The sequence below is a fragment of the Chelonoidis abingdonii genome, chromosome 12 (assembly GCF_003597395.2).
Source record: "Chelonoidis abingdonii isolate Lonesome George chromosome 12, CheloAbing_2.0, whole genome shotgun sequence".
NCBI lineage: Eukaryota > Metazoa > Chordata > Testudines > Testudinidae > Chelonoidis > Chelonoidis abingdonii.
In genome coordinates this window covers 5,402,578-5,428,366 of record NC_133780.1, presented here as the reverse complement: position 1 = coordinate 5,428,366, position 25,789 = coordinate 5,402,578, and the positions used below count along the sequence as shown (strand labels likewise).

The window sequence follows — 25,789 nt, the reverse complement described above, 5'->3', positions numbered from 1 at the left end:
CCAGATGTCCCGACTTTATAGGGACGGTCCAGATTTTTGGGTCTTTTTCTTATATAGGCTCCTATTACCCCCACCCCGATTTTTCACATTTGCTGTCTGGTCATCCTAGCCCTGATACACATGCGGGTACCATCCTGCGGCCTTCTAGAGAAAGGAATAAGGGAGCAATGCGGGGGTGGAAGCCCAGTCTGGGACGATAAGGATTTTGGGAAGAGACGGAGGGAGACTTGCTCTCTTCTCATCTATTTCAAATTTTCTCCACTCATTGAGGGGAGATTATAAAGGGGCTGGGAAAGGGGCTATGCTAAGGGATAGCTGGGACACAGGGTTGGAATTCATCTCTGTGGCCAGCAGGGGTCAGTCTCCAGCCTCCCCATGGAAACCGAGTGCAGCTGTAGCTTTCACACAGGTTCCCGACCAGAGAAGGGGCCCGGGCTTTACACTTGACCTGCTAATTTGTGTTAAAATGACAACAGACTTTCACCTCAACTTAAGAATCCTCCTTTTATTTTTCCAGTGAAGGGGGCGTATCCATCTAATCTATTTACTTATTTGAGGCCTTGTCTACACAGGGAAGTTTGATGACCTAACTACACTGCTACAATTATACTTGCGTAGTTACACCAGTATAACTCCCTGTATGGACGCTGTTATTCTGGGATAAGAGGGTATGTCTTCACCGCAGGCAGGACAGCACAAATAGCCTGAGTTAGTTTTGACTGAGCTGGTGTAATCCAGGCCTGTTTGCTGTGGTGCTTTGTCCCCCCCTAGTGACAGCTAGACCACCTAGAGCAGTGGTCCCCAAACTTCTTTGATCACACCCCCGTTACCCAGTCAATGCCCCCCCTGTGGGGGGAGTGATTGGGGCAGGACGGGAAAGCCTCCGGTACCTCTCCCCGCTGGAGCCACTGCTGAGTGCTACTCCAGGCTCCAGCAGCAGCTGTTCTTCCTGCTCCCCAGTGGCAGATACTGGTTACTGCGGATAACCTGGCAACCTACTGGGGTCGGGGGCCACAGCTGGGGCTGGGGCCTGGGGGGCCAGGCCGGAGCGGAGCTGGGAGCAAAGTGGAGTTCAGTGTCCCACCCTGCACTCCCTCCAGATGCTCCTTCCTGAGGGGGCATGCCCCAAGGTTTGGGGACAACTGAGCTAGAGATTGCTGACCCTCCTATGGCCCTGGCTCAGAAACATGTGTCTTTTTAGCTCATGCAGCAGTGGCTCATGCTTTAAGTTCCAGAGGTCCCAGGTTTGATCCTGGCCACCGGGGTAGGTTGGCGTTACCCCGGGTCACTACAAATAACAGCCTAGCCACCCCAGCCCCAGCTAGTTTTCTAAGTATGTACTGCACAGGACCGAACTTGGGTGGCCTCAGTGTGTTCAGCAAGCTAGCTCAGGCATGTCTACACATGCTGCCATCCCCCATCACGCCTCCTGATTGCTGTGTATGTGTAGACACACCCTGAGGGCCCACACAGGGAGTTTTCCTGCTGTAGTTATAGCAGTATAATTACACTATTTCCCCATGTAGACAAGTCTTTAGGTCCTTACACGGCCCCCACGCCCATTGGGTCTGAGCACCTCACAGTCCTGGCACCACCGACACAGAAAAGTGCTGTTCTCCCTGTTTTACGGAGAGGCTAAGGGACTTGCTTTAGGTCACACAGTAAATCTGTGGCAGGACAGGACACTGACACTAAAACTCCAGCATGTGTTCCAAACAGTGGTGGATTTAGAGTTAGTGGGGCCCAGTGCGCAGCTTCATTTCCCACCCCCACCACCACCAGGACCCAGCCAAGAAAGAACATTCTCTCTTATCTCCCCCACTCGTTTTTCATTCTCTTCTTTCTTCATCCTCCTCCTATATTATAAGTAATAGAAAGTAAATGAAAATAAAGTGAGGTACCTTGATTGGGGTAGGGGGTTGGAGTGCAGGAGGAGTATAGGGGTCGGGCTCTGGGAGGGAGTTTGGGTGCTGGGTGCGGGCTCTGGGCTGGGGCGGTAGGTTGGGGTGTAGGAGGGGGTGTGGGGTGCGGGCGTTGGGAGGAAATTTGGGCGCTGGGTGCAGACTCTGGGCTGGGGCAGAGGGTTGGGCTGTGGGAGGTGTCAGGGGTGCGGCACTTACCTTGGGCAGCACAGCTCCCAAAGCGACTGGCACACCCCTTTGGCAGCAGCTCCTGAGCGGGGGGGTGTGTGGGGGGGTCTCTGTGAGCTGCTCCCATTGGCTGCAGTTCCTGGCCAATGGGAGCTGCAGAAACAGCACCCAGGGCAGGGGCAACGCGTGGACACACCATTTCCTAGAGGCCGCAGACACATGCTGGTCGCTTCCGGAAACAGCACAGTGCGGAGGGAGGGAGGGAGGCAGCGTGGGCAGGGAGCCGCCTTAGCCCTGCTGCATTGCTGCTAGCATGTCTCTGCATGCCCCTTGGGGGACGGGGGCAGTGGGTCTCCGTGTGCTGCCTGGGTGGGGGCTGTGTGTGGAGCCGCCTCTCCCCCGCCGGGGGTGTGCGGAGACCTGCCATCAGCCGTTGGCTTCTGGGAGCGGCATTAGGCCACCAGCCACAGAATGCAGGCAGCCTGCCTGAGCCCTGCTGTGCCGCCAGCAGGGACTTGGGGGCAGGTTGTAGGATGAGACTGACTCTGCATTTTGGGTACTCCCTGTCTCTGGGTGCCCCATGCCACCTCACGGTTTATTTCATGGCAAATTTGCCTCTGGCTCCAAGCCCTGGTTCGTATCAGGAGGCGACCCTTGGGACTTGCTGGCTCAGGGAGCTGCCCATATGGAAGCCTATATTTTGGTCACGGGTATTTTTTAGTAAAAGTCATGGACAGGTCATGGTCCGGGGGCATTGTGGGTGCTGGGAGAGGTGACCAGGGACCCCCTCTGGTGCTGGAGGCCACAATGCGCAGCCTGGGACCCCTGCGGTGGTGTGGGGGGAAGGTTGGCGGGGCTGGCAGGGGCTCCCTGCCCGGCTCCGCATTCCTGCAGCTCCTAGGCAGTGGAGAGATCGGGGGCTTCAGCGTGCTGCTCCTGCCACAAGTGCAAGCTACCGCAGCTCCCATTGGCCAGGAACTGCAGCCAATGGGAGCTGCAGGGGTGGGGACCGCGGGCACCAGCAGCGTGTGGCATGGAACCCTCTCCCCCTTCTCCCCCCGCTGCCTAGGAGCTGCAGGGCCATACCAGTGGGAGCCGGGGAGCCCCCTCACCGCGAGCTAAGCGCCTCCCACACTCCCAACCCCCTGCCCCTAGCCCCCTCCCACACACCGAAACAACTGCTGCCGGCCCCTGCCCCAGCACCAGCCACTGCAAAAGCCACGGAGCTCATGAAAAGTCACAGAATTTTGTGACCTCCGTCACAGACTCGCAGCCTCACCCATACGTCGCCCAGGTAGGGCTGCCGGAACACAGAGGGGCCTCGAGGGGGTATAGGAAAAAGTTGTGGTTACTCCTCTATAACTTTCAAACTCAGGCCAACACGGGGCTCTGGCACATGGAAGGAGAATGCCAGTCCTGCAGATGTTAGGACGCCATTACAGGAGGTGAGGGATGCCCCTGTCACTAGAGCACTGATGTGGAATCCAGAGGGATCCTCTAACCCAACGGTTCCCAACCTTTCCAGACCACTGTCCCCCTCTCAGGAGGCTGATTTGTCTGGCCTACCCCCAAGTTTCCCCTCATTTACAAACGACTTGCTTACAAACTAAGACATAAAAATACAAAAGTGTCACAGCCGCTAGTACTGAACAATTGCTGACTGTCTCATATTTACCACTGAATTATAAAATAAAATCGATTGGCATATAAATACTGTGCTTCCATTTCAGTGTATAGTCTGTAGAGCAGTATAAACACGTCAGCGTCTGTCTGCAATTTTCATTTGTACTGACTTCGCTGGTGCTTTTTATGTAGCCTGTTGTAAAACTAGGCTGATCTCTAGAGGAGTTGATGTGCCCCCTAGAAGACTTCTGCGTACCCCCCCAGGGGGACAGAAACCCCAGGTGGAGAAGCACTGCTCTAAAATACACCAGGGGTCTCTGTCCGGCCCAGAATCCCAAGGGCACAACGCTGTTTCAAGTTGGCACTGCTCCCTCCCCCCGGTCCGTGCCTGATGCATAGAACAGCTCACACGATGAGGGGTAGTAATATCAGACAGCTGTGCTGGACAAGGATTCCTTCCTACCTTGTACTCCTGGGCGGCCTCCTCTGCAGGAACCACCGTGTGAGCCCTGTGCTCCTTGGACCTGTCGCACACCACGCAGATGGGGGACTGATCCTCTTGACAGAAGAGTTTCAGAGCCTCCTGGTGTTTCTCACACTCTCTCCCGGCTCTGGCATCTTTTGTCAATTGCAAATGTAGCTGCTTGGCTATTTCTACCACGTTGGCCAGCTGCCAGTTCGGCCTGAGGTTCCTCTGGGGAAAGGTCGCTCTGCACTGTGGACAGGAGATGTCTTTATCAGATCCCTCCCAGCACTGGGTGATGCAGGCTCGGCAGAAATTGTGCCCACAATCTATAGTCACGGGATCATTAAAATATTCCAGGCAGATGGAACAAGAAGCTTCATCCTGGAGGCTTTGCCTTGCCTTTGCAGCAGCAGCCATGGCTTATCCCAGGCAGGAGAGCAGTTTAATTTCACTTCCCTGTTCCCTGAAACGTGCTGACCCTTGGACGAGAAAGAGGAGTTTCCCTTCCTGTAAACAGGCTTTACGTGGAGTTGAGTCATGATTCAGAACTGCAGCTTCCTGGTGACAGCTCCACAGGCTGCCTTGCTGTGTAGGGCACACAATTTCTTGGTGCCCTGTGCAGCTGCATGCTGCTCCAGCCCCTGCTCTGCCTCTTCCCCATGGCCCCTGCCCCTGCTCTGCCCTCACTCCCTTGAGTACCACAGCAGGGCCAGTCCTGCACTCACAGGTGGCTGGAAGTGCAGCGACTGGCCCCAGCTCTGCTGCTGGTGAGTACTGGGGGGTGGTTTCCCCCTACTCCCCAAGCCAGCTCCATCCCTCCCCATGGAGGCCTGGGGCTAGTGTCCCCCTTCCCTGCAGAGGCCTGGGACCCTACACCCTCCCCAATGGGGGGGGGGGGCTGCGTAGGGCCCCAGAATAGCTAGGGACGGCCCTGGTCTCGCTCATGCAACAGAAGTTGGTCCAATAAAAGTTATTACCTCACCCACCTTGTCTCTGCTGGGGGACTGCAAGATAAAGGACCAAAGCGGCGTAAGTCTGTCTGGGGGCAGAGCACAGCTGGTATCACAGCCAAGACAACAGGACTGAGGAAGGGACTGACTAGCAGTGATTTTCAAACTTTTTGTATTGGTTCACATAGCAAGCCTCTAAGTGTGATGCCCCCATATCAATTAAAAATGGGGGGTTAATTTAATTTAATGGGGGCTCAGGGGGAGTTGACAGATCATGACCTCCGTGTAACCACCTTGCAACCCCCTGAGGGGTCACTACCCTCAGTTTAAAAATCCCTGGGATACAGCATGATGCAATGGAGCTCTAGCACAATCGGTTTATTTGGGGGACCCAAGGGAGGTAGCACAGACAGACAGTCCCGGCAACGGGAAGTGTACTGTATCTCTTTGGTGGTGTCTGCAGTACAGGCTCTCCTCTCTGTCCCCTGAGCTGGTGCTGTCTTGGAGGCAGAGAATAGGTTAAACTCATCCCAGTGGGAGCAAGTTCTCCCCTTCCAGAGAGCAGGGAAACAGCAAACTTCTCCCTCCTTGTGTCTTGAGCTAACACAGGTCTGTTTCCTTACGATGATCCCTTGCTAGGATAGCTCAGGGTTGGCTGTGCAGAGCCCTTTACCTGGAGCTGTGGGGGGACGGGGGCTAGGGTGACCAGACAGCAATTGGGAAAAATCATGACGGGGGTGGGGGGTAATAGGAGCCTATGTAAGAAAAAGACCCAAAAATCAGGACTGTCCCTATAAAATCGGGACATCTGGTCACCTTAGCGGGGGCGGGGATGGAAAGAGAGCTTCATGAACAAAATGACCATTCACACACAAACCAAAGTGAACATTTTCAGTACAAAACAAAACAAACTGAAACGAGTTTTGTCCAAACCCCGAAAGAAATTTCAAATGGAACCAAAAATTCAAGCTTGTCCAACAGTTTTTATACTGATTTAAATAGCAAAACAAGTATAAAAAACTGTCCTTAGACCAGCCTTTTATTCAAAAGTTTTTGGTTGGTTGGTGGTTTTTTTTTTTTCCCAAAAATGTTTACAATTTTTTTTCAAACCAGCCCTATAATGGTATGTCTACACAGGGATAAAAAAACACACGGGTCCCCCAGGTCAACTAAGTCCCGATCACAAAGCTCTTGCTCCAGGGATGCAAAATTGCTGGGTAGATGTTCGGCTCGGGCACCACCAGCCCAAACCCGAATGTCTACACAGCAATTTTTAGCCCTGCAGCCTGAGCCCCATGATCCTGAGTCAGTTGACCGCAGTCAGCTGCAGCCATGCCATGCCAGAGATCTTTTAATCTGTGTAGCTGTACCCTGAAAGACCGACCCGAGAGGCCACTATTAGAAAGCTTACACACCTCATTTACATGGAGTTGTGCAGGCCCCACTACAGACAAACAGATACACACCCAAAGCTATGTGCTTTGGATTCCCCAGATGCCATATGCAAAATTCTGGACATGAAGTGGAAGAATTTAGGATGTCTGATTTTTGGCTTTACGTAAATTTCTTTCACTTAAAATTCTTCCTCACCTTCATCTCATGGGGTGTTACCAGCTTTGCCCATTACTTTGGTTCATTTATTAGGCTTACTCTTCTGGGGGTGGGGGGGGGGGGGAAGAGAAGTGTTATAGTATTTGGGCAGGGTGTGATTAATGAATAAGCTACTAGAGACTGCAAAAAAACCTAGCCCTCGTGGTTGAGGAAACCTCAAAAATGTGGTCACCTTGGCAGTGACGTCTGCCTGAGGCTGTAGAGAGCCTGAGACAATAGCTCCGGGGGTAGGAGAGGAGATCTGCCCTGAGTTTAACCAATGGAGCAACATGTGCCCAAATTTTCAGAAAACTTGAGAGAATAGCTCTGAGTGTGGGGAACCACCTTGTGCAACTCAATGAGATGTTAATGCCCTGCCCCTGTCCTTGGGGAGGAGGGGCCAGTTACCAACCCCACCCCAGCAGGGGATTCTGTCTGTGGTAAGAACGGAATACACAGCCTCCCCCCACCACCAAGCAAAGACATCTCAGCTGCATACGTATGTATGTGTGGGGATGTGAAGCAGTACCCCCGTACTGCCTTTCTGCAGGACAGAGATGCTTCCTGCTGCTCCCCAAGGGAGAGAGCTCACTGCTGCTGTTCCTGACAGATAACAAATCTTGCTCCTGCCTAGCACTTTGCATCAGTAAAGCCCAAGTTCTTTACAAAGCCAGGCCGTAGCATTATACTCATTGTACAGGTGAGGAAACTGAGGCATGGGGCAGGGACATGGCTTGCTCAAGAAGAAAATGGGGCTTCCCTGCCACTTCCTGTAACACAGGGCTGCAAAGGCAACCATGCCAAGATGGGGCTAGTTGCCCTGGAATTGTCCTGCATTCAAGGAACTTTGATCAAGCTATGCTTTGTGATGCAGCACCACCATTCCCCCAAGGTTTTCCCCCCACAGTAAGAGACAGATTCTCAGGAATAGGACCTATAAATGCCAAAATTTTACAGGCTTAGTCTATATAAACATTTGCTACACTTCACAAATTTGTAATTAGTACTGCAATAACATTTGTCAATCAGAGTCTACTGGACAAACTTTTTTAAAAAAAGGTAGTAGGAAATAGGGGTGATCCTTAAAAGTGTGTTTGGAATCTAATTATTTCAAATAGCTAACTACAGCACTTTGCTTAGAGATGGTACATTTAGCATCAACCTTAGTACTTTTAAATAGAAATATGTTTAGATAGCTCTACACACAGTAATAAGCACACCACAGTCAGGGTCTTTCTTAAAGTTCGTGATCAAGCACTTATGGGACCAAGCCACCTATAAATTTATAACACTTGTAACCTTTGAAAATAAACCCGTGTCTAGAAAACCAGTTACTTATAGTCCCTTAGACAGCTAAATCATAGAACTTTTCCATACTTCATTACCAACAAACAACTAGTAGACAGTTTCCTCAACTGCTTTCTTCCTACCACTCTACACTTCCTTCTCTTTCTAGTCCCCTGCTTCTCTACGTAGACAACCAAACACCACGCTAGCCCGAGCTCCTTTTATAGTTCATGTGCAGGACCTGAAGGAAGACTGAGACCTCTTACCCTGCGGCCCCCAGGTAACACTGCCCCCTGGCGTGTTCCAGCTGCGAACAGCCACTCCTCGCTACGTGGATATGGAAATAAAAGGAAGCGATCCGCCCGTTCGCCTTTTCATTGGTTTGTTTGGGAAACCAATCAAACGACGCTGACTTTTGAAGGAAAATATGGACTTGTTTCATTGAGGGGGGAGGATGGAAAGGTGACCTTGCTCCCGCTCTTACTTAGAAACTCACAGGGACCGGGGCTGTCTGGTTTGACCGCGCCTAGCATAGTTGGGCTTCCTTGCTGAGCCAGGTTTCAGTTTGATGTGTCAATACAGTGAAATGTTTACTAAAATAATCGCTTAATTTTACCTCTATCCATTACAAAGCACATGTGCTATGCCCCAAAGGGGGGGGGGGAGATGCCTTTTTTTATCATGTCGCTCATGAATAAAGAAACCAGAACCCAAGGAAGGACCCAAAAAAGTGTAAGTGTGTGTGTGTGGGGGGGGGGGTCTTTTCTTTTGTTCCCCTCTTAATACTGTACAAGGGAAGTGCTGTGGCCCAGCAAAGGATCTTTGCTTCATTCCTACATTGCTCTCTAAGGTGGTAGCAAGAACACAGCGCCTTGTTCATGAATCCATGAATGTTCCTAAAGGAGCCAAACTATATCCCGCTACTGTAAGGAGAACAAAGCGGATCACTCGGACATCTGCCGGTGGGAAGGAAGGTGTCTCGCTTAGTGGAACAGCTCACAAATCACTGTCTTCTAATAAGAACACGAGATTGTTGTTTTTACAGGATCAGGACAGCGGAGCTCTGTAAACGAAGGTCGCTCTTGAAATCCCGAGCGACTTTTCTGAGCAGGCACTAGCCAGAAAAGCAGTTTAGGGAGCAGCCGCAATAGCAAACCTCCTGCAGCGCCACAAATGCTAACTCGATACCGATTAATCTTTTTCGTCCCCTTGCAGCAAGATCATTCTTCCGAAGAGTGTTAGGTGCCTGTAGCTGATTCTGCGGCATCTCCCCACAAGTAGATTTCCGAGCAATCTGTCTTGTTCTCACCACAACCAGACAGTGAATGTCTCACCATCGCTACACCACAAAAACAAAGAAACCACAAATAACCACAACGGGAAATACGATACAACGTTGAGTTCATGTATAGCCGCAAGGGCAGCTACTAATAGGATGAAAAGACGAATAATTGGCAGAGCGTTTGTGGGGGAGAACAGGGGCGGGGCAGCGGAAGGAGGCCTGCACGTTCATTGGCCAGTACGTTAGCACTTTGGCGGACCTGATAGGAAACAGGGGCCAGCGACCGCCCGGGCTCTAGTTCTCAGCTAAAATCGTTGTTGAAGAGACAAACGGGGATATAAAGTTCCTAATAAAAGTGTATTGAGGTTACAATGTTGATCATTACTACGGCGTAAAACGATCATTTTAAAGTCTTTGTTTACGTGAAGATTTTTTTTCACGGAACTTTTTTTCAGAGAACAATTTTATTACTTTAAAAATCTACTTTGAATATTTTCCAGTAGGAATTTTTCTATTTTTTTACGGTGTCCTATGCAATCTTATTAGTAAAATGTACAGAGTAAAATTCCAAATCAAAGATTTCTCTCCAAGAAGCGTATTTGTTGGTGAAAGCTCAGCCAAGCTCTCCCGGCGAAACACCAGCTCCCTTAGTGAATATCGAGGGTGGCTCTTAAAAGAGCCTTTGAGTTAATGTTTATTAGTTGACGAGGAATGTGTTTTTAATGCCTCTTGACGGCAACTTTGCCGCGGGGAGCAGCCCTCCCCTTGGATCTGGCCGGGTTTTTGGGAGCCTTGGGTTTTTTAACGGCTGGCTTGGTTTCCCTGCCAGGCCCCTTTGCTTTCCTAGCTGCTGCGATGTTAATTTTCTTCGGAGACCTCCTAGCCGCTATCTGGGTTTTGGGTCTCTTGATGGCCGTTTTTTTCTTCGTTCCTTTCAAGGCGCCCCCTTTCTTCTGGTGCTTGTTGACCCTGAAGGATCCCGAGACGCCGCTACCAGTCACCCGCTGCAGCAGCCCTTTGCTAACGAGAGAGCTGAGCGTCGCCTTCAGGCGACCGTTGTTCTTCTGCACGTTGTACCCCTCGGCCAAGAGCGCCTTCTTGATGGCAGCCAGAGAGGCGCCCTTGCGGGCTGTAGAGACGCAAACAGCCCGCAGAATGAGGTCGGGGAGAGACGGCCTCCCTCTCTTCTTGGGTAGAAAAGCAGCTAAAGCCACTTCTGAGGGAGAAGCCTGCGAGGCAGGGCTTAAATTTCGCATTTCTCCCCAGCGTATTCACAGCCACAAGAACCGCCGCAGCTCGACTGCAACGGCTGCAGCTGGCGGCGCCGCCGCCCCCGATCTGCAAAGCAATAAGCTCCCACGAAGCTTCCAGGAGTGTCCGCTCCAAACTGATCGCTCGGGCCCCCTCCCAGGCTTTTTATAGAGCAGAACCCGACGCAACCGACTCAACCAGGTCGCCGCGCGCACCGCCTCCCCCGACTGCGGACGCAACAGAATCAGTCAGCCTCTCCTTGACTCCCAGCGTCTCACAAATCTGTGTTTCTGAAACTCCATTGATCTCTAATTTTAAAAGTCCCACTGGCTTTTTGCTCAATTAACGTAGACGTCCCCAAGCTAGGACTGTTCGGTGTTTTTATTGGCTGCATTTTTTTGATCCACTGAATGAGCTCCCCGCGCCAGAAATCGACAAAACCCTTGATTTATCCATCTCCCTGTCCCCCAAAAGTAAACAAAATTTGGGTTTAATCTTAAATTACAATTTCAGTTCTGTAACTGCCCTCAAGATACCGAGGGAATAGTCTTAAAGCGGAGTGAGGTATCCCACACAAAGAAATTAAATGATTTCCTTCTTTGTTTTTTTGTGCAGTGCCCTACCAAAGACAAACAAGAAACACATCTAGGCTTCCGTATATTCGCCTCTGAGGATTTGTCTAATTTCAAAGAGAAATAAATATAGACTCATAGACTTTAAGGTCAAAAGGGACCATTATGATCATCTAGTCTGACCTCCGGCACAATGCAGGCCAATCTCTCTCATTTTCTTTCATAGTAAAATATTACAATGTACTTTAAACGTACTGCTATTTTAATTTATATAGGGATGCATCCTACTCTCATTCACCTGGCTGAAATTAATGTCAAAACATCCATTAACTTCAGCAGAAAGAGCAAACGTTGCAGAAAACTATGGGATACACATGCAGAAATAAATGTAACAGGGAGGAAGAATAACTATTTTCATGTGTTTGGAAAGTAATTATATTGTTTTAAGGTATAGGTTTTTAGTAAAAGGGGAAGCTAATTATGATATCATACTGTAGGTTTTACAACAGAGATATTTTATTTTATTTCGTTTTATTAAAACCTTTATATGTGTTAAGAATTCAGATCCCGACTGTTTTATGCGTCTGGTTTAATGGCATTAGCCTATAATCTGCAAAAGTGTCTAGAAGCTATGGGTGCCTCAAATGTCGAGTCCTCAGGAGGAGCCTATTGGGGGGAAAAGTAGTGGTTTGATTGAAGTTGATAATTCACGTGCTACATTTGCTGTCTCACATTACAGGACTAAGGTGTCATCCAGCATAACCATATAATCGAAAAGGAATAACTTTAAAACGGACAAGAATGATTTAACATAATTAATACCCTACACGACTCGAAATTATTGAGGTAAATACTTTAGGATTGGATAATTATATAAATAACAAGATCATTTTATACTTAGCATTACAGGGAGAGAGAAGAGGACAAACCCACTCACGCTTCAGGCCAAGATCCATGCAGCCTCGACTTCTTTGTAGCTGACTTCCCAGAGCTTGCTGTATATGGACAGGCACGATAAATTCTGTAGCAATGCGCTCAGACAGATCGTTTGCGGTAGAATTCAAGATGCTCAGGACCTTAGAGAACATGCCTGGGTGCCCATGTGAACCTACTTCAGCATCTCTTACAGGTATGCGGAATAAAACGCTTTCCTACTCTTTTCCCGCACCCTTCTTTGCGACATCACCAACCAGAATCTGTCTACATTTCTTCATTGTACAAACACCCGTCCCCCCCCCCATTCTTTCCCCTACAAAAAAACGAAACGTGGGAGCGCGGAGTTTCCATTTATTAAGTAGTGTGTAGTGGCAGACCTGAAGGGAAACTTGAGACCGCCTACCACCCAACCTTTCGCTACTACTGGTCTCGCCCTTCACTTCTGTATCTACCCATCACGCCTCGCTCTCCTGATATATAATTAAGGATCCAAACATTTCTCCTTTTCATTAGCTCCTCCGGGAAACCGAGCAAAAAGAGAACCAATGTTTCCCCGCCTCTAAAGTATCTGTCATAAAATTAAAGTGCCATAGGGTAAACCCTTCTCTTCTCCTTACTCAAGAGAATATCCTGGAGAAATGATGGAATTGTAACAATAATTTGAAGAAAAATCACAATTTTTGTTTATTGGCTTCCTTGGTCAGGGAACAGATTCGAGATTTTTGTATATTTTCTCTGCCAGCTCTTTATTGTTTTAGTTTATCTGATCACCAAACTCTGATGAATTGAAACAGCTTCACCAGGCGAGCATAACACGCAGGTTGTTGGTGCTGAGGACCAGAGAGAGGCGGGGATAGAACCAGGTTGATTCGGTTGCGTCAGACACTGGGGTATAACTACCCCTCGAGCTGCAGCTGTCGGGCCCGGCTTTCAGTCTGCTGCAACGTGAGGTGCAGGAAGGCGACGAGCTTGATTTTTCAGGCTGCGCCGCAGCAAGCAGAGAACTATCAAAAACAGAAAACGCTGAGCCTCTTTTATCTACCCAGATGAACACAGATCAGCCGGCTGCCCCTTCCCAGGCGCCATCCAGCAAGAGAACGAAGCGGAAGAAGAGGAAGGCTGTGCTGATAGCTCGAAAAGACCGCGAAGGTTTTGCCCCACTTCATTCTCCAGACCGTGGATTTCTCCCAGCACTCCGGGGAGATCTCCCTGGGCGTCATCAGGAAAGAGCTAGCGGCGGCGGGGTTCGATGTTAAGAAGAATAAAGCCTGCATCAAAGCGGGGCTCAGAAAGCTGGTCTCCACGAATATCTTGCTTAAGGGCCCGGGTTCCTACAAGCTCATCGCAGAAGCGAAGCTACCCCCGCAGCTGGTGAAGAAGGACAAATCGCCAAAGAAGCAGGGGGCTGAGAAAATCAAGAGGAAAAAAAAAAGCAGCGAAGAAAAAAGCCAAGAAGAAAGCAGATCTTGTGGATCAGAAAGAGGGAACTGGAGAAACTGTCGCTTCTGTATTCTTTATGCAGTGGGAAACATCGCTGGAGGGGAAGTCCTGAAAGGCATAATTCTACTGATTCATTCTACCGAAAAAATAAATAAATCCAAAGGCTCTTTTAAGAGCCACCCCAACAAACTTTCTCTAAAAGAGCGTTAGCACAAATGTACCTTTTTAAAAAAAACTTTTTTTTCCTGTATTTGAATGGGACCAGATCCTAGGCGTTAGGGAAGGTGAAAACTATGTAAATGTGGGTCAGTCGCCATTTTTACCAAATAAAAAAAACAAACCAACAAAATAAAGTCAACCCCTCTTCAGTTAGATCCTGCCATTGAAGTAACTGACTTAACCCTGAAAGCTCCCTGCCTTGTCCTGCTTTTGTTGGTTTTCCTGACCTGCCTATCATAAAATGCATCCATCAGTGATAGCGCAGCCGGTTGCTTTCTATTCTAGGAATACATACAACACACACAGCCCTCCCTAATCTCCAAAAAAGACGCGTTACAAAATACGGCACCAGAGGGCAAAGTCATTCGCTCTTTTGATGAACCCTGGGGGATGGTTCTGAAAAGAACCGTTGGGATTTTGTTTCTCGCTCCTGGCCTGGGCCGTCACTCCAGAAGGAAGGCGCCCTTAATAATATCTTCTAAAATTTGCTTCCTGCGCGTTGCCAGCGTCCCCCTGATTTTGCCCGGGCTCCTGCTGATCCTCTTGGGCCGTGCAGGAGCCGCTTTGATTTCCCCCCTGGGGTCATTTGGCCCTGGCGCAGCTGTTCCTGTCTTCGCCGAGCTCTGGCGCCTCTTGGCCGCGGCTGTTTCCTTCTTCTCCGCTTTCACTGCGGGGCCTCCTCGCTGGAGCCTGAAAGAGTCCGAGGCGCCGCTGCCGCTGACCCGACGCAGAGCCCCCCCTGGCTCAGGAGAGAACGGAGCACGGCCTTGATGCGGCGTTGTTCTTCCGCACGTCGTATCTCTCGCCCGCCAGCGTCTTCTTGATGGCGGCGAGAGAGGCGCCTCTGTCGGCGGCGGGGACAGCAGCAGCCCGGAGAATGACTTGGCTGAGAGTCGGTTTCTTCCTTCTCTTGCTCTGGGGATTCTCCCTAGCCGCGCGAGAAGCCGCAAAAGCCGCAGGGAAAGGAAGCGAACCGGGCATGTCCCTGCGAACCAATCCCAGCTGCTGGCACCGAGACCCGCACGTGGGGCCGCCGCCCTGACACTGAGCCCAGCGGCCGCCGCTCGAGGCCAGACAGAGAGCAGAGCCCGAACCAACCGAATCAATCCCCTGCTTTATTCCCGCCCCAGCGCCTCTCCCCAGCCTGTGTTTCTTCCGCCCCACTCAAGTTGCCCGCAAAAAAGCACCGGCCCTGATTTGCACCATCATTTCGCCCTCCCTGCTCCAGGACACGGAGCTGGTTCCCCCGTTGGCGTTGTCCGAGGTATTCATGAGTTGCTGCCTGGGATGGGTCACAAAACTGGGCTGTGTAACTGCATGACAAAAGCAGTACATTCACCTGCCAAAACATTACAAAAAGCCCTATAGCAGTGAGATCCTTTATCACTGTGCTCTTAATTCTCCTGTAACTCTGCATCCTTTTGTCCTTGCAGACTTTTAAAGAAAGAGTTTCAAAGTCACAAACAACAATTAGGAAAGTCTAATTCTAATGAAGACTCCCAACTCTGATTGAGTTTAACTGCCCCATATACCTTTGAAAATCTCCCTTTTATGTATCTGAACATTTCTCATTTAAGGAACAAATTTTCAGAAATGTGCAAATGAACATATCCTATATACATAGATATCAGTGGAGCGTCTTCTTAGCTGGCCACATACTGAGATAAATCCTTATTTTGTTGTATGCACACACCATGGAATTATATGCATTGTAAATGGGTGGGATATGCATTACCTGTAATCAGTGCTCCCTTCTGAGTGTTTTCTATCATATAGATCAATGAAGGAAATAGAATGTGGGTAAAATTTAAAGGAAACCCCCATATCTAACAATAGCTGGCTAAAATTAAGATTAAAATTAAAGCATTATCAGAAGTTTCTTCCTATCTGTATCACGGAGAATATGCTATGCCTGTTCCTATAAAGGTCATAGGAAGTAAAAAACAGACAGCCTTAGCTCTTGATACTACATTCAGTGTTAGTTACTACTGTTGCTAGGTGGTGCTGTCACACAAAAACACAACCTCAATGTTGGGCAAGCCCCCCACAAGAGCTTGTTCAGCTCTTCCATTTTTGTAGACAGCAAACTATGGATGGTGCAGAACAGTTTGGTTCTTCTCACTGTTCCCAGGGCTCATTCTCAGATACTTCAGCACAACAACCAAATTATCTAAAGACAACATTTCTACTACATCTCATGTAGCCTACCCTCAGGGAACTGTGGCCCCACCCAACTGAACAAGACTTCATCTAGGTAACTTCTTTTCTTCACAAGCAGCCCTACACACTCTATCAACATCACCTTTTCCATCTTTCAACAGAATACAATGGTTGAGCGACTTTTCTTATAACCTTAGAGCTGAGCAGTTCCTCCATCCTGATTGGCTACTAGGAGTCTAGCTCCCCTGAGCTAATGAGAATGAGGATCCTAAATGAACCAGTGAGACAGCCCCTTTTCTTTCTCTCTCGCTTTTTCTCTCCTAAAGCTGTCATGCTCCACTATCAACACAAATGGTCATACTGGGTCAGACCAAAGGTCCATCTAGCCCAATATCCTGTCTTCTGAAATGGCCAATGCCAGATGCTTCAGAAGGAATGGACAGAACAAGGCACTTACCTAGTGATCTATCCCGTCTTCCAGTCCCAGCAGCTGGCAGTCAGAGTTTTAGGGACACACAGAGCATGGAATTGGATTCCTGATGATCTTGACTGATAAATTCACCTGCTCTATTTAAAAACAATTCCTCCCCACTCCACAGAATCATCTATTGAATTCCTTTATAGGTTGATTTTTCATTCATTCCTGGTCCTCTTTCTGTCAGAGGCAAGGCTGCGAATTTTAACATTCCTTAAGAGAAAAATATCAGATACTGCTCCAGTCTGAGTGTAGAGCTGGAAATGCGTGCGAGGCTTTGCTGGTTTTATTTTCACTTTCTCTCTCCCCCTACCACCACCAGGACGTTCATGCCTTAACACCAACGTCAGGGATTGAAACACCCTCCCGATCTGGACAAGAAGTCTGTGGAATGAAAGGAGGCCTCGTGTGCTCTTAGAAACTCAGGTTCTCGGTGCTGGACAGAAGCAGTTTGGGGAAGAGCCTAGAGCTGCGGAAGCAGGAGGTTGATTCGGTTGCGTCCGGATCCAGGCTATAATTAGCCGCGGACAGCAGCCCTGGCTTCCAGTCTGCTGCGAGAGCAGCGAGTGGGAGACAGACTGCGCCGCAAGTTCCTGGAGGAACGAGTCAATAGGCTTCCAAGGAACAGGAAGCGGAGCAGTGTTGGTGGCCGCAGAAGTGGCGCCCCCTCTAAACCAGATGAATGCAGCGCAAACGACCCCTGAAGCTCCAGCCGCAGCTGAAGCTCCAGCCAGCCAAAAGAAAAAGAAGAGAAGGAAGAAGAAGCCGCCTCGAAGACAGCGGCCGGCTTTTGCTCAGCTCATCCTGTGGAGCGTGGATTTCTCCAAGAGCCGCAAGGGCTTCTCTCTGGTGGCCATCGAGAAGGAGCTGGCGGCGACGGGAGTCGACGTCCAGAGGAACAAAAGCCGCATCAAAGCGGCGCTCAAGAAGCTGGTCACCAACAACATCCTGTGCAAGGTCCCTGGAGTGACTGGAGCTCCCGGCTCCTACAAGCTCTGCAAAGAACCAGGGGTCGGCAAAACGCAGCTGATTCTGCAGCTGCCCAAGACCAAGGAGGCCAAGAAGCCGGCAAAGCAGAAGAGACAGGCAGATAAAAAGCCGCCTGCCAATAAAGAGGCTAAAAAGATCAAGAAGAAAAGCAAAGGGACGGGGCCAAAGGCCCCCGGGAAGATGAGGAACGTGGCCGAAGGCAAAGGAGCTGGCAAGACTTCTGCGGCCTCCTCTGCTCGCGGGGCAATAGCTCCCCAGCGGAAATCTTAACAGATCTATTGATTCACCGCAACGAAACAACGGCTCTTTTAAGAGCCACCCCAAACCATTTCCAGGAGAGCTTTAAGCACGAATGCCCTGATGTCTCCTTTTTTAGGACCAAACACTGCAGCCCTTGCTCTGGCAAATCTCCCTTTTTGATTTCAACTGAAAACAGCGCGTGCGCTAGGGAAACCAGAAATAGGCTTTTAAGGTCTTCCCCTGCCCTTTAAAAAGAAGCGAGACCATGGGGGCTGGTTTTACTGTATTGATAAATATGATGAGCCTCTCTCACTGCCTGACGGGAACGAGTGTGAAAAATAAGCAGATACGGGGACCAAATGACCAGAAAATATAAGAGTTTTGTGTATCGAACTATGAGCATTTTAAACCCCAGAATTATTCCCAACCTTATCTCAGAATATAACATAGTAATAGGAGATATACCAATCTCCTAGAACTGGAAGGGACCTTGAAAGGTCATTGAGTACCGCTCCCGCCTTTACTAGCAGGAACAATTTTTGCCCTAGATCCCTAAAGTGGCCCCCTCAACGGGGGAACTCACAACCCTGGGTTTAGCGGGGTAATGCTCAAACCACTGAGCTATCCCTCTCCCCTAATGTGAGTAACAGGTGGAGGAGAGTGCAAATAGTCTGGAAACAACCTAAATCCCCACGTATTATGTGCATTCAGGCATTGCCCATAATGCAGTCATGGTAGGATGCCCAAAAGGTTTCCCTGACTACCCATGGTTGGGGAGGGGTTCAAGGGCTGGACAGGACTGCACTGTTTCTGCCTCAGCCGTACTCCCAACTGAAGCCAGGGCTGGCTGGGGTGGAGGGCCAAGATTCCTGCGTTTTCAAGGGCAGATAAGAATATGTGAGGGGGCGCAGGGAAGGTAGGTAGGTGGCCCCTTCTTATAAAAACTCCAGTTGAAGACTTAGGAGGAATTTGACTTCGAAGGAGACTTTCACAACACAAAGGATCCGCTCCCTCATCAGATAGACATCACACGCATGCTGCTGCCCCGACCTTATAAAGCTGTTTTAGAACCACCACCCGTGATCTCGAGCAGGAGGAGCCGCCATCCGCTCTGTATATTTCTGAGCGAAGGTTGGTTTTCCCGCATCTGGACGGGCAGTGAGTGGATCTTGCCCCAGTGTACCTGGTGTATTTCCGAGCTGTCTGCACCTGAAATGTAGATTCACAAGTAGGATGCTGCTTAGTTAGCATCACTCCACGGCTATGCCCAGGCTCCTGCGACAGCTCCGCAGAAGAGTGATAATGCCTGGTTTGCTGCCTGAAAGGGACAGTGACAGCAGGCTGCATTGTCTGAGGAAAACCACCATTTCAGACTGAAATTTATCAGCGCATTTTGTTAACATGTTGCTGAGAAGTGGTAAAGAGAGAAACAGCCAGGTGACTTCAGGTTATTTTGGGGAAGATAAAAGCAGTTTTTTAGTTTGTGCTTTATTCCTTCCCCATCCCCTTTCAATTCGGATTGTGGTGTTTTTGCTTCATTATAGCTTCGGGGCTGCTGTTTTTCGTCTTTGGGAAATGAAGACTCCTTGGTATCCAAGTCCTTTGCGAATTTTTCAATATTCATAAATACAAGTTAAAGTTTCTAAAAAAAAATCCTCTACCTGCGTTTGATTCCCGTATTTCAATATAAAAGGCAAGGTTATTATGAGATTAGAGTATCTGCTGTGCAAAGAATTTATAGCACGTAAACCACCTTTTTATAAAACAAAGGTAATTGCCACATATACTTGCACAGGTGGTTATGTTAAGAATTAACCTTTTTAGCCGTTTGCTTTCTCACTATTGCTTTTATCAATTCTGTATGGTCAGGAATTATGAAAATTTAACTGATAAAATCTCGATCAGTAACTAATTCACGGCCACTCCTCTGATACCTGACTACACTAGTTTCCCTTACTAAGAACAGCTCTGTTAGGGGAAAAGTGGGTGGCCCTTAAAAGGGCCTTTGGGTCTTAATTCGGCGCATGGTTTCACCTTAACACAGCCACAGCACGCAAGGCTTTACTTAGAGCTGCTGTATTTGGTGACAGCTTTAGTGCCTTCTGACACGGCGTGCTTCGCCAACTCCCCAGGCAAGAGCAGGCGCACCGCGGTCTGGATCTCTCTGGAACTAATGGTCGATCTTTTGTTGTATAAAGCCAAGCGGGACGCCTCTCCGGCGATGCGCTCGAAGAGATCGCAGACGAAGGAATTCATAATATTCATGGCCTTGGAAGAAATGCCCGTGTCCGGATGGACCTGCTTCAACACCTTGTAGACGTAAATCGAGTAAGACTCTTTGCGGCTCCTCTTCCACTTCTTATCGACTTTTTTCGCACCCTCCACAATCAGCTTCTTCCCCCCTTTCTTCGGCACACACGCACACATTCCCACCATTCCCGTTTCCAACCAACATAAAAAGACCCCAACGTTCTGGAAGTTCCTCTTTATATAGACAGGGGACCGACCTGAATGAAGACTGAAAGGTCTTCGGTCCTCCCTCACCTAGAAGCCGCTCCTCGTTCGCGCGTCCAGTCTGATGGCTTGAACAGGACGGTTACCTTTGTTCACCATCTGCTACTGAGAAGGCGGCATATATAATAGAATCTAGTAGTCTCCCAATTTTTTTTCTTAGATTAGCCCCCTCTTAACAAAGCGGTTTGATCCTCTATGATTCCAACAAAGGTTTGTAAAAGTCAGAAAATATTTACTATTTAAATTTCTATTGGAGAATGTCTAGCATGTTGGAAGTTATCTTGTTTTCCTGTATTTTTAAAATAATTTTATTTTCACTTTTTACATGTGAGTCACAGATGTAACAAGAACCAGTTCAGTGCAGTTCTGATCACTGGCCTTTTGACTATTAGGGAACGGTTTCATATCGACAGAAAATAGACGTTTTGATTAGCACTTACCATGTGTACAAAAGAGACGTGACTTCTTTTGCAGGGATCAAAGAATGGATTTTTTAAACTGTTGATACTGCTATCCTTTATTAAACAATTAACTTGTTTGGGAGAAAATCATTTAATCTAATCTTGCTCTCTCTTTCTCTCTATGTGTCTAAAGTTAGGTTTCTAAGTCTATTCCTAGGTGCCTGAACAGGTGTCCTGATTCTAAAACCACTGTCCACCAGCAGCTACTCCTGAGGTAAATAGGTGCTGCTGATAACTTAGAACTTTTTTTGGGAGGATGGGGAGCCTACAAAATTTTGGAGTTTACTTATGTAGTTAAGGCTTTAACTCTAGGCACCCAGGTTTCAAAACATTTGACCAGAGAGTCCCCCTGTTGTCTTCTGTTTTCTGGATACTGTACTTTCCCCCCTTCCCTTCTCATTTCCCCAGATTTTTGACTTGACATCAGACTTCACTGGAAGGAGTTTTAACCTAAACAATTAAAACCAATTAAATATGGCGTTCTTTTGTTTAAATCACTGAGAATATACCAGCATATAGCTAGAGAAGATCAACCTCTCTAGGAAGATGTAGGTTGGTTGCTCTGCCTGATAGCGATTCACTTGGCATGGATAACACACAAAAGCTGTCTGCTTCATTCTTGCCCCTTCACTCTCTAGGTGCAAAATTCTCCCCAAAAGGAGATTCTGCTGCTGCTGGATGGAGCAAATATAGGCACATGGCTGAGTGACTGAAAGGCTATGCACATATAGAGCAGCATACACAGAAGAAAAAGAGGTCTGGCGATAATATGGTAAGTTTCCAGCCAGGTCCAGCAGAGGAGCAGCAGACCTCCTGAGGTCCCTTCCAACCCTATGATTCTATGAATAATTTGTCTATGCTGGGATCGGCTTTCAGCTCAACTAGTTTTCTGTCAGGTCTCTCCAATATGAAAGTAGTGAATTAGTGACTGGAAGGAGACTGAGATTCCCAGTCAGTGACTCCTGCTAAGCGGGGGCTGGCCAGAGAGGTTGGGAGGGTCCCATGAACTCTAACTTTCATCTCTCCACATCAGTACAACCAGTATCTCTCTGGGGCCGCTACATTTGAGATACCATAGAAGTGTTTCCATATGGAAATCTTTCAATTTCCAAATTTTGGTTTTCAGGCATTTGATTTTTCAACTTTTTTTTTTTTTGGCCAAAACCCAATTTTCCGTCAAGAAATCCAGTTTTGACAGAAAAATTTCAATCTACTTTTAAGGGAATACCTTAACCACATTTTAAAAAACATCGCCATAAACATGGACTAGGCAGGCAGCATGAAATCTTATAGTTAACTTGTGCTCCTCCACCAACCCTTTCCTGTATCCATTTGTCTCCAGATGTGTATTGAGATTATAAATTTTGAGAAGCGGAGGCTGTCTTTTCCTGACGTATTTTGTACTAAGAGCTTAACACACTGGGGCTCTAGTTGGGCTGGTCAAAACAATTTTCCTCAAAACTTTTTTTATATATTATTTTCAACATCAGAACTTGTCTAATTTAACTGAAAAAAAATCAATGTTCAATCAGGAAACTGAAACAAAAAAAATAGACAAAAACATTTTTTTAAAATTGTTGCCAAACTTTTGGTTTATTTGTTTTTTTGTTTTTCAGCAGTTTTTGGCTGAGAATTTTTGGTTGCTGAAAAACAAAACAAAACAAAAGGAAAAATATCGGGGGAGATGGGAGATAAAAAGCCAACATTTTCCATGGGGATTTTTAATGCGATCTAGCCCCTGGACATCAATGGGCTATTGCAGTATACAGAATTATAATTTTGTCTCTTTCACCTGTTCCAACCACCTAACCCAGAGAAAGAAATGATTACAACTATGGGACCATATAAAAGGGTAAGTTCCCATGTGGAACTTTTTCTTCCAATCCCCCTTAAAAAAAACCCCAACCCCCTTTAATTACCTTCCAGCAAAAGCTGCTACGTTCATATCAAAATAAGACTCAGCACAAAAATACAAATTGAAACATTACAGACTAAGGAAATTGCAAGCTACGTCACACAAACAGTCATTTCACACAGACAACATTGAATAGAAACTCTCTATATTGAATAGAATCAGCACCCAAAATGCCTTAACTCTGACGCTCTCGTTCCAGTAGACATTGACGTGCTGTTTTAAATACCAGCATTCAGAGAAATGTCCCCTGAGCCCCCTCTCTTCAAGGCTACCACTTCCTTTCTCCTCCAGGGCTGGAGTTGATACTAGGGCTACTTCTTCTACCAGCTGGGTAGTGTATCTAAAATAACAAGGAGTCCGGTGGCAATTAAAGACTAACAGATGTATTTGGGCATAAGCCGTGGTGGGTAAAAAACCCACTTCTTCAGATGCAACACATCTAAAATGTGTCACTTCTCCTCTGGACTATAGGGGGCTCTATATCCCCACTCACAGGCACAGTCTCCTCCATTCTCCCTGGCTGTGTGCGGCTGGAGAGCTGGATGTGAGGTCAACAAGGGCCTGACTATAGCGGCTTCCCCTTCTTCCCTTTCCTGCTCTGTCTCTGCTCTGAGAGCAGCCCCAGCAGGGAAGCGGGGACGAAAGAGCAGCTTCTACACAAGCTTCCACTGTAGGAAGCTGCACTTAAATTATGGAAATAGTGAGGTTTGAACCTGAGTCCTTCAGCTCTAAAAGCACCAGTCGCTACTGGGTAGCAAAGGATTAGGCTTGTTAATGGACCAGTAACTAGAGGGATCCGTCAGGTAGTGAAGACATACCCTGAGTGCCTAGACTCTATGGTTTATGTCTGCACTGTGACAAAAACCCACAACACCAAGTCTCAGAACCCAGGTTAATTGACACATGCCTGAGCTGCGGGGCTAGAACTGCAGCCTAGAAGTGTGGGACTAGGCTCTGAGACCTTCCCCTCTTGTGGGATCTCAGTGCTCAGGCTCTGGCTCAAGCCCATATGTTTACAACGCAATAGTATAGCCCTGCAGTCAGGTCAGCTAACCCAGGCTGGCTGTGCTGCATGTCTTTTATGACAGTGTAGACTTATGCTATGCCTGGGAAATTGCCCATTAAAAGGGTTCTTAGAATACATTCTGGTTTGCTGTGTCGGACTCCTTTTGAGGTCAGTATGTTAATGGAAGCAGAAGGTTGGTTTCCACATTTATTTTTAATCCATAGCAGATGCTTGAAAGCCCCATTCCAGGTGTTTTTCCTTTTTTCCTCCCCCCTGACCAATCCAATGTGTGATCGAAAGGCTAAAGTACACGAAGAATACAGGACAAATGCCAATGACCCATCATACCTTGTGGTTTCTGCTTAAGCAAGTAGGCAAAGAACCCAACAGCTGGTGTGAGGCGTACACCAGAAATAATGGGAACAACATGAAACAAAAGTGAAGTGAGTGAGGCACAACAGAATGAAGCCACGCACTGGGTGCATCTCATGGGGTTAATTTCATGGGGGAATTGTGTTTAAAATGTGTCATATTGGTTCTTTGTGTAAGTCACTGTCCCCTGCTTTTCTGTATTTGATAGAAATACCCCTGATTTTGCAGAACCTACCACCATAGGCAGTGAGTTATATGGGCCTGTGCTCCACCAATATTTAGGCTTCCGGGACCAGCTCCACCAATGTTTGGGCTTATATTTTCAGAGCTGTCCCATCCATAGGACGGAATAGGTGAGGCGGGGTACAGGGCGGCCTGGAGGGTTAGCAGGGGACCTGGCACCAGCCCCAGCCTGCCCTGCCTCTTCCCACCTCTGCTCCCCCCTGCCCTGCCCCCATTTCTCCCCATCCCAAGCCCCTACCCTGCCTCTTTCCAGCTTCTGCCCCCTCCCCCCAAGTGATGCCAGGAGCCGGCGGGACAGAGAGCAGTGGAGCGGGGCGGGCTGGGGCCAGGTTGCTTGCTGCTGCTGCCGCCAAGCTCCTCCGCTAACCCCTCAGGCTGCCCTGGACCCTGTGTCCCCCTGAAGTACAGGGCCTCCCAAAGAGTGGGGCCCGGGGGTGGTTGCCCAGGTCTGTCCTATGGACAGGACAGTTCTGCTTGGACCAATTCTGGGCACCATCAAAAATTATACAAACCTGGCGCCCATGCCTACCACTCACTTTATTGGATCTCAACCGTTTCCAAAAAAGTTTCTGAGAGAGAGAGAAAAAGGGAGTTCTAAACATGGGTATTTCCAAACACTTTGAAATTAAAATAACTTGTAATTTTCATTTTTATGCAATTCCCCACACCTCCAATTTTTCATCCAGTTCTAATCCCTGCAAGCTCCCTAAAACACAGGAAAAGATGCTCCAAATGAGGAAGATTCAGACTTATTCTTTGACATCTCTCAGAGGACAATTGGTCCCTGCCCTAAACTGGTAAAACCTCCCAGAGAAAGTATGTGACACTAGGGACAGGAAAAACTAGCTGGGCTAGAGAGATGCAATTGTTCCTTCCAGATGAGGTATTGTTGCGCTGGAACCTGGATCCTAGAAGGAAACTAGATGCTAATATGTTGCATCATCTTATAAACTGTGCCTAAGGCTGCTGTCCCCAATCCGCCATCCCTGTTTATTTGGCCTGCCTATGCAATACAGGCTCAGTCTTTAACAAGATTATTATGTAGATTTTTAATGAGAATCACAACGTTCTTGAGATGGTTTTTACTAGGGTTGGTCAAATATTTCCATCGAAACCTCTTTTCACTGGAAAATTGGGTTTTTGATTAAACTCACTCTGTGTGTGCGTGTGTGCGCGGAAAATGACTGTTTGCTTTCCTAACATTTATTTATTTATTTTATTTTGGTCACCCAAAATCCTCACCCAATTTTTTTCCAGTTTGCAGCAATGCTGCTGGCCAAAAACCCGTGTGATCTGGTGCATTTTTCAGCTGAAATGTTTTGCTGTCGGGTGAGTTTTCTGGTTTTCAGGGTGTGGTTCTTTTTGTTTTTGTTTTTTTGCAAAAAGGCAACATTCTCCACTCAAAATGTAGGCAATCTCCCCCCTTTTTTGTGTGTGTCAAAAGTAACCCAAGTGCAGGGGGAAGGGGAACAGACAAATAAAAAGCCACATTTCTTGACCAACACTATTTTCTACCCTTCAGTGAATGACCCTTAGAATCATAGAATATCAGGGTTGGAAGGGACCTCAGGAGGTCATCTAGTCCAACCCCCTGCTCAAAGCAGGACCAATCCCCAACTAAATCATCCCAGCCAGCGCTTTGTCAAGCCTGACCTTAAAAACCTCTTAAGGAAGGAGATTCCACCACCTCCCTACGTAACCCCTTCC

At 48.0% G+C, this 25,789-nt stretch overlaps 4 protein-coding genes across 4 annotated transcripts in view; 1 reads left to right on the top strand and 3 right to left on the bottom strand.

Moving 5' to 3' along the window:
* LOC116836774 (zinc finger protein RFP-like) overlaps nucleotides 1–4,640 on the bottom strand; it is a 31,296-nt gene extending 26,656 nt beyond the window's left edge. The window contains exon 1 of the mRNA XM_075071623.1: nucleotides 4,177–4,640. Within this exon, the coding sequence (XP_074927724.1) occupies nucleotides 4,177–4,596 (420 nt within the window). The 5' untranslated portion in view covers nucleotides 4,597–4,640. The remainder of the gene's footprint in view (nucleotides 1–4,176) is intronic.
* Nucleotides 4,641–10,007: 5,367 nt separating this feature from the next.
* LOC116836778 (histone H1C-like) lies at nucleotides 10,008–10,544 on the bottom strand. Its single transcript, XM_032800669.1, has one exon. It carries the CDS (start codon nucleotides 10,542–10,544, stop codon nucleotides 10,008–10,010), a length of 537 nt encoding a protein of 178 aa, XP_032656560.1.
* A 9,088-nt stretch (nucleotides 10,545–19,632) lies between these two features.
* On the bottom strand, nucleotides 19,633–19,998 carry LOC116836504 (histone H2B 7-like). The gene has a single exon (XM_032800152.2). It carries the CDS (start codon nucleotides 19,996–19,998, stop codon nucleotides 19,633–19,635), a length of 366 nt encoding a protein of 121 aa, XP_032656043.1.
* A 2,370-nt stretch (nucleotides 19,999–22,368) lies between these two features.
* The window catches only part of LOC116836488 (vespryn-21-like), a 10,461-nt gene continuing 7,040 nt past the window's right edge, over nucleotides 22,369–25,789 (top strand). The window contains exon 1 of the mRNA XM_032800127.2: nucleotides 22,369–22,398. Within this exon, the coding sequence (XP_032656018.2) occupies nucleotides 22,369–22,398 (30 nt within the window). The remainder of the gene's footprint in view (nucleotides 22,399–25,789) is intronic.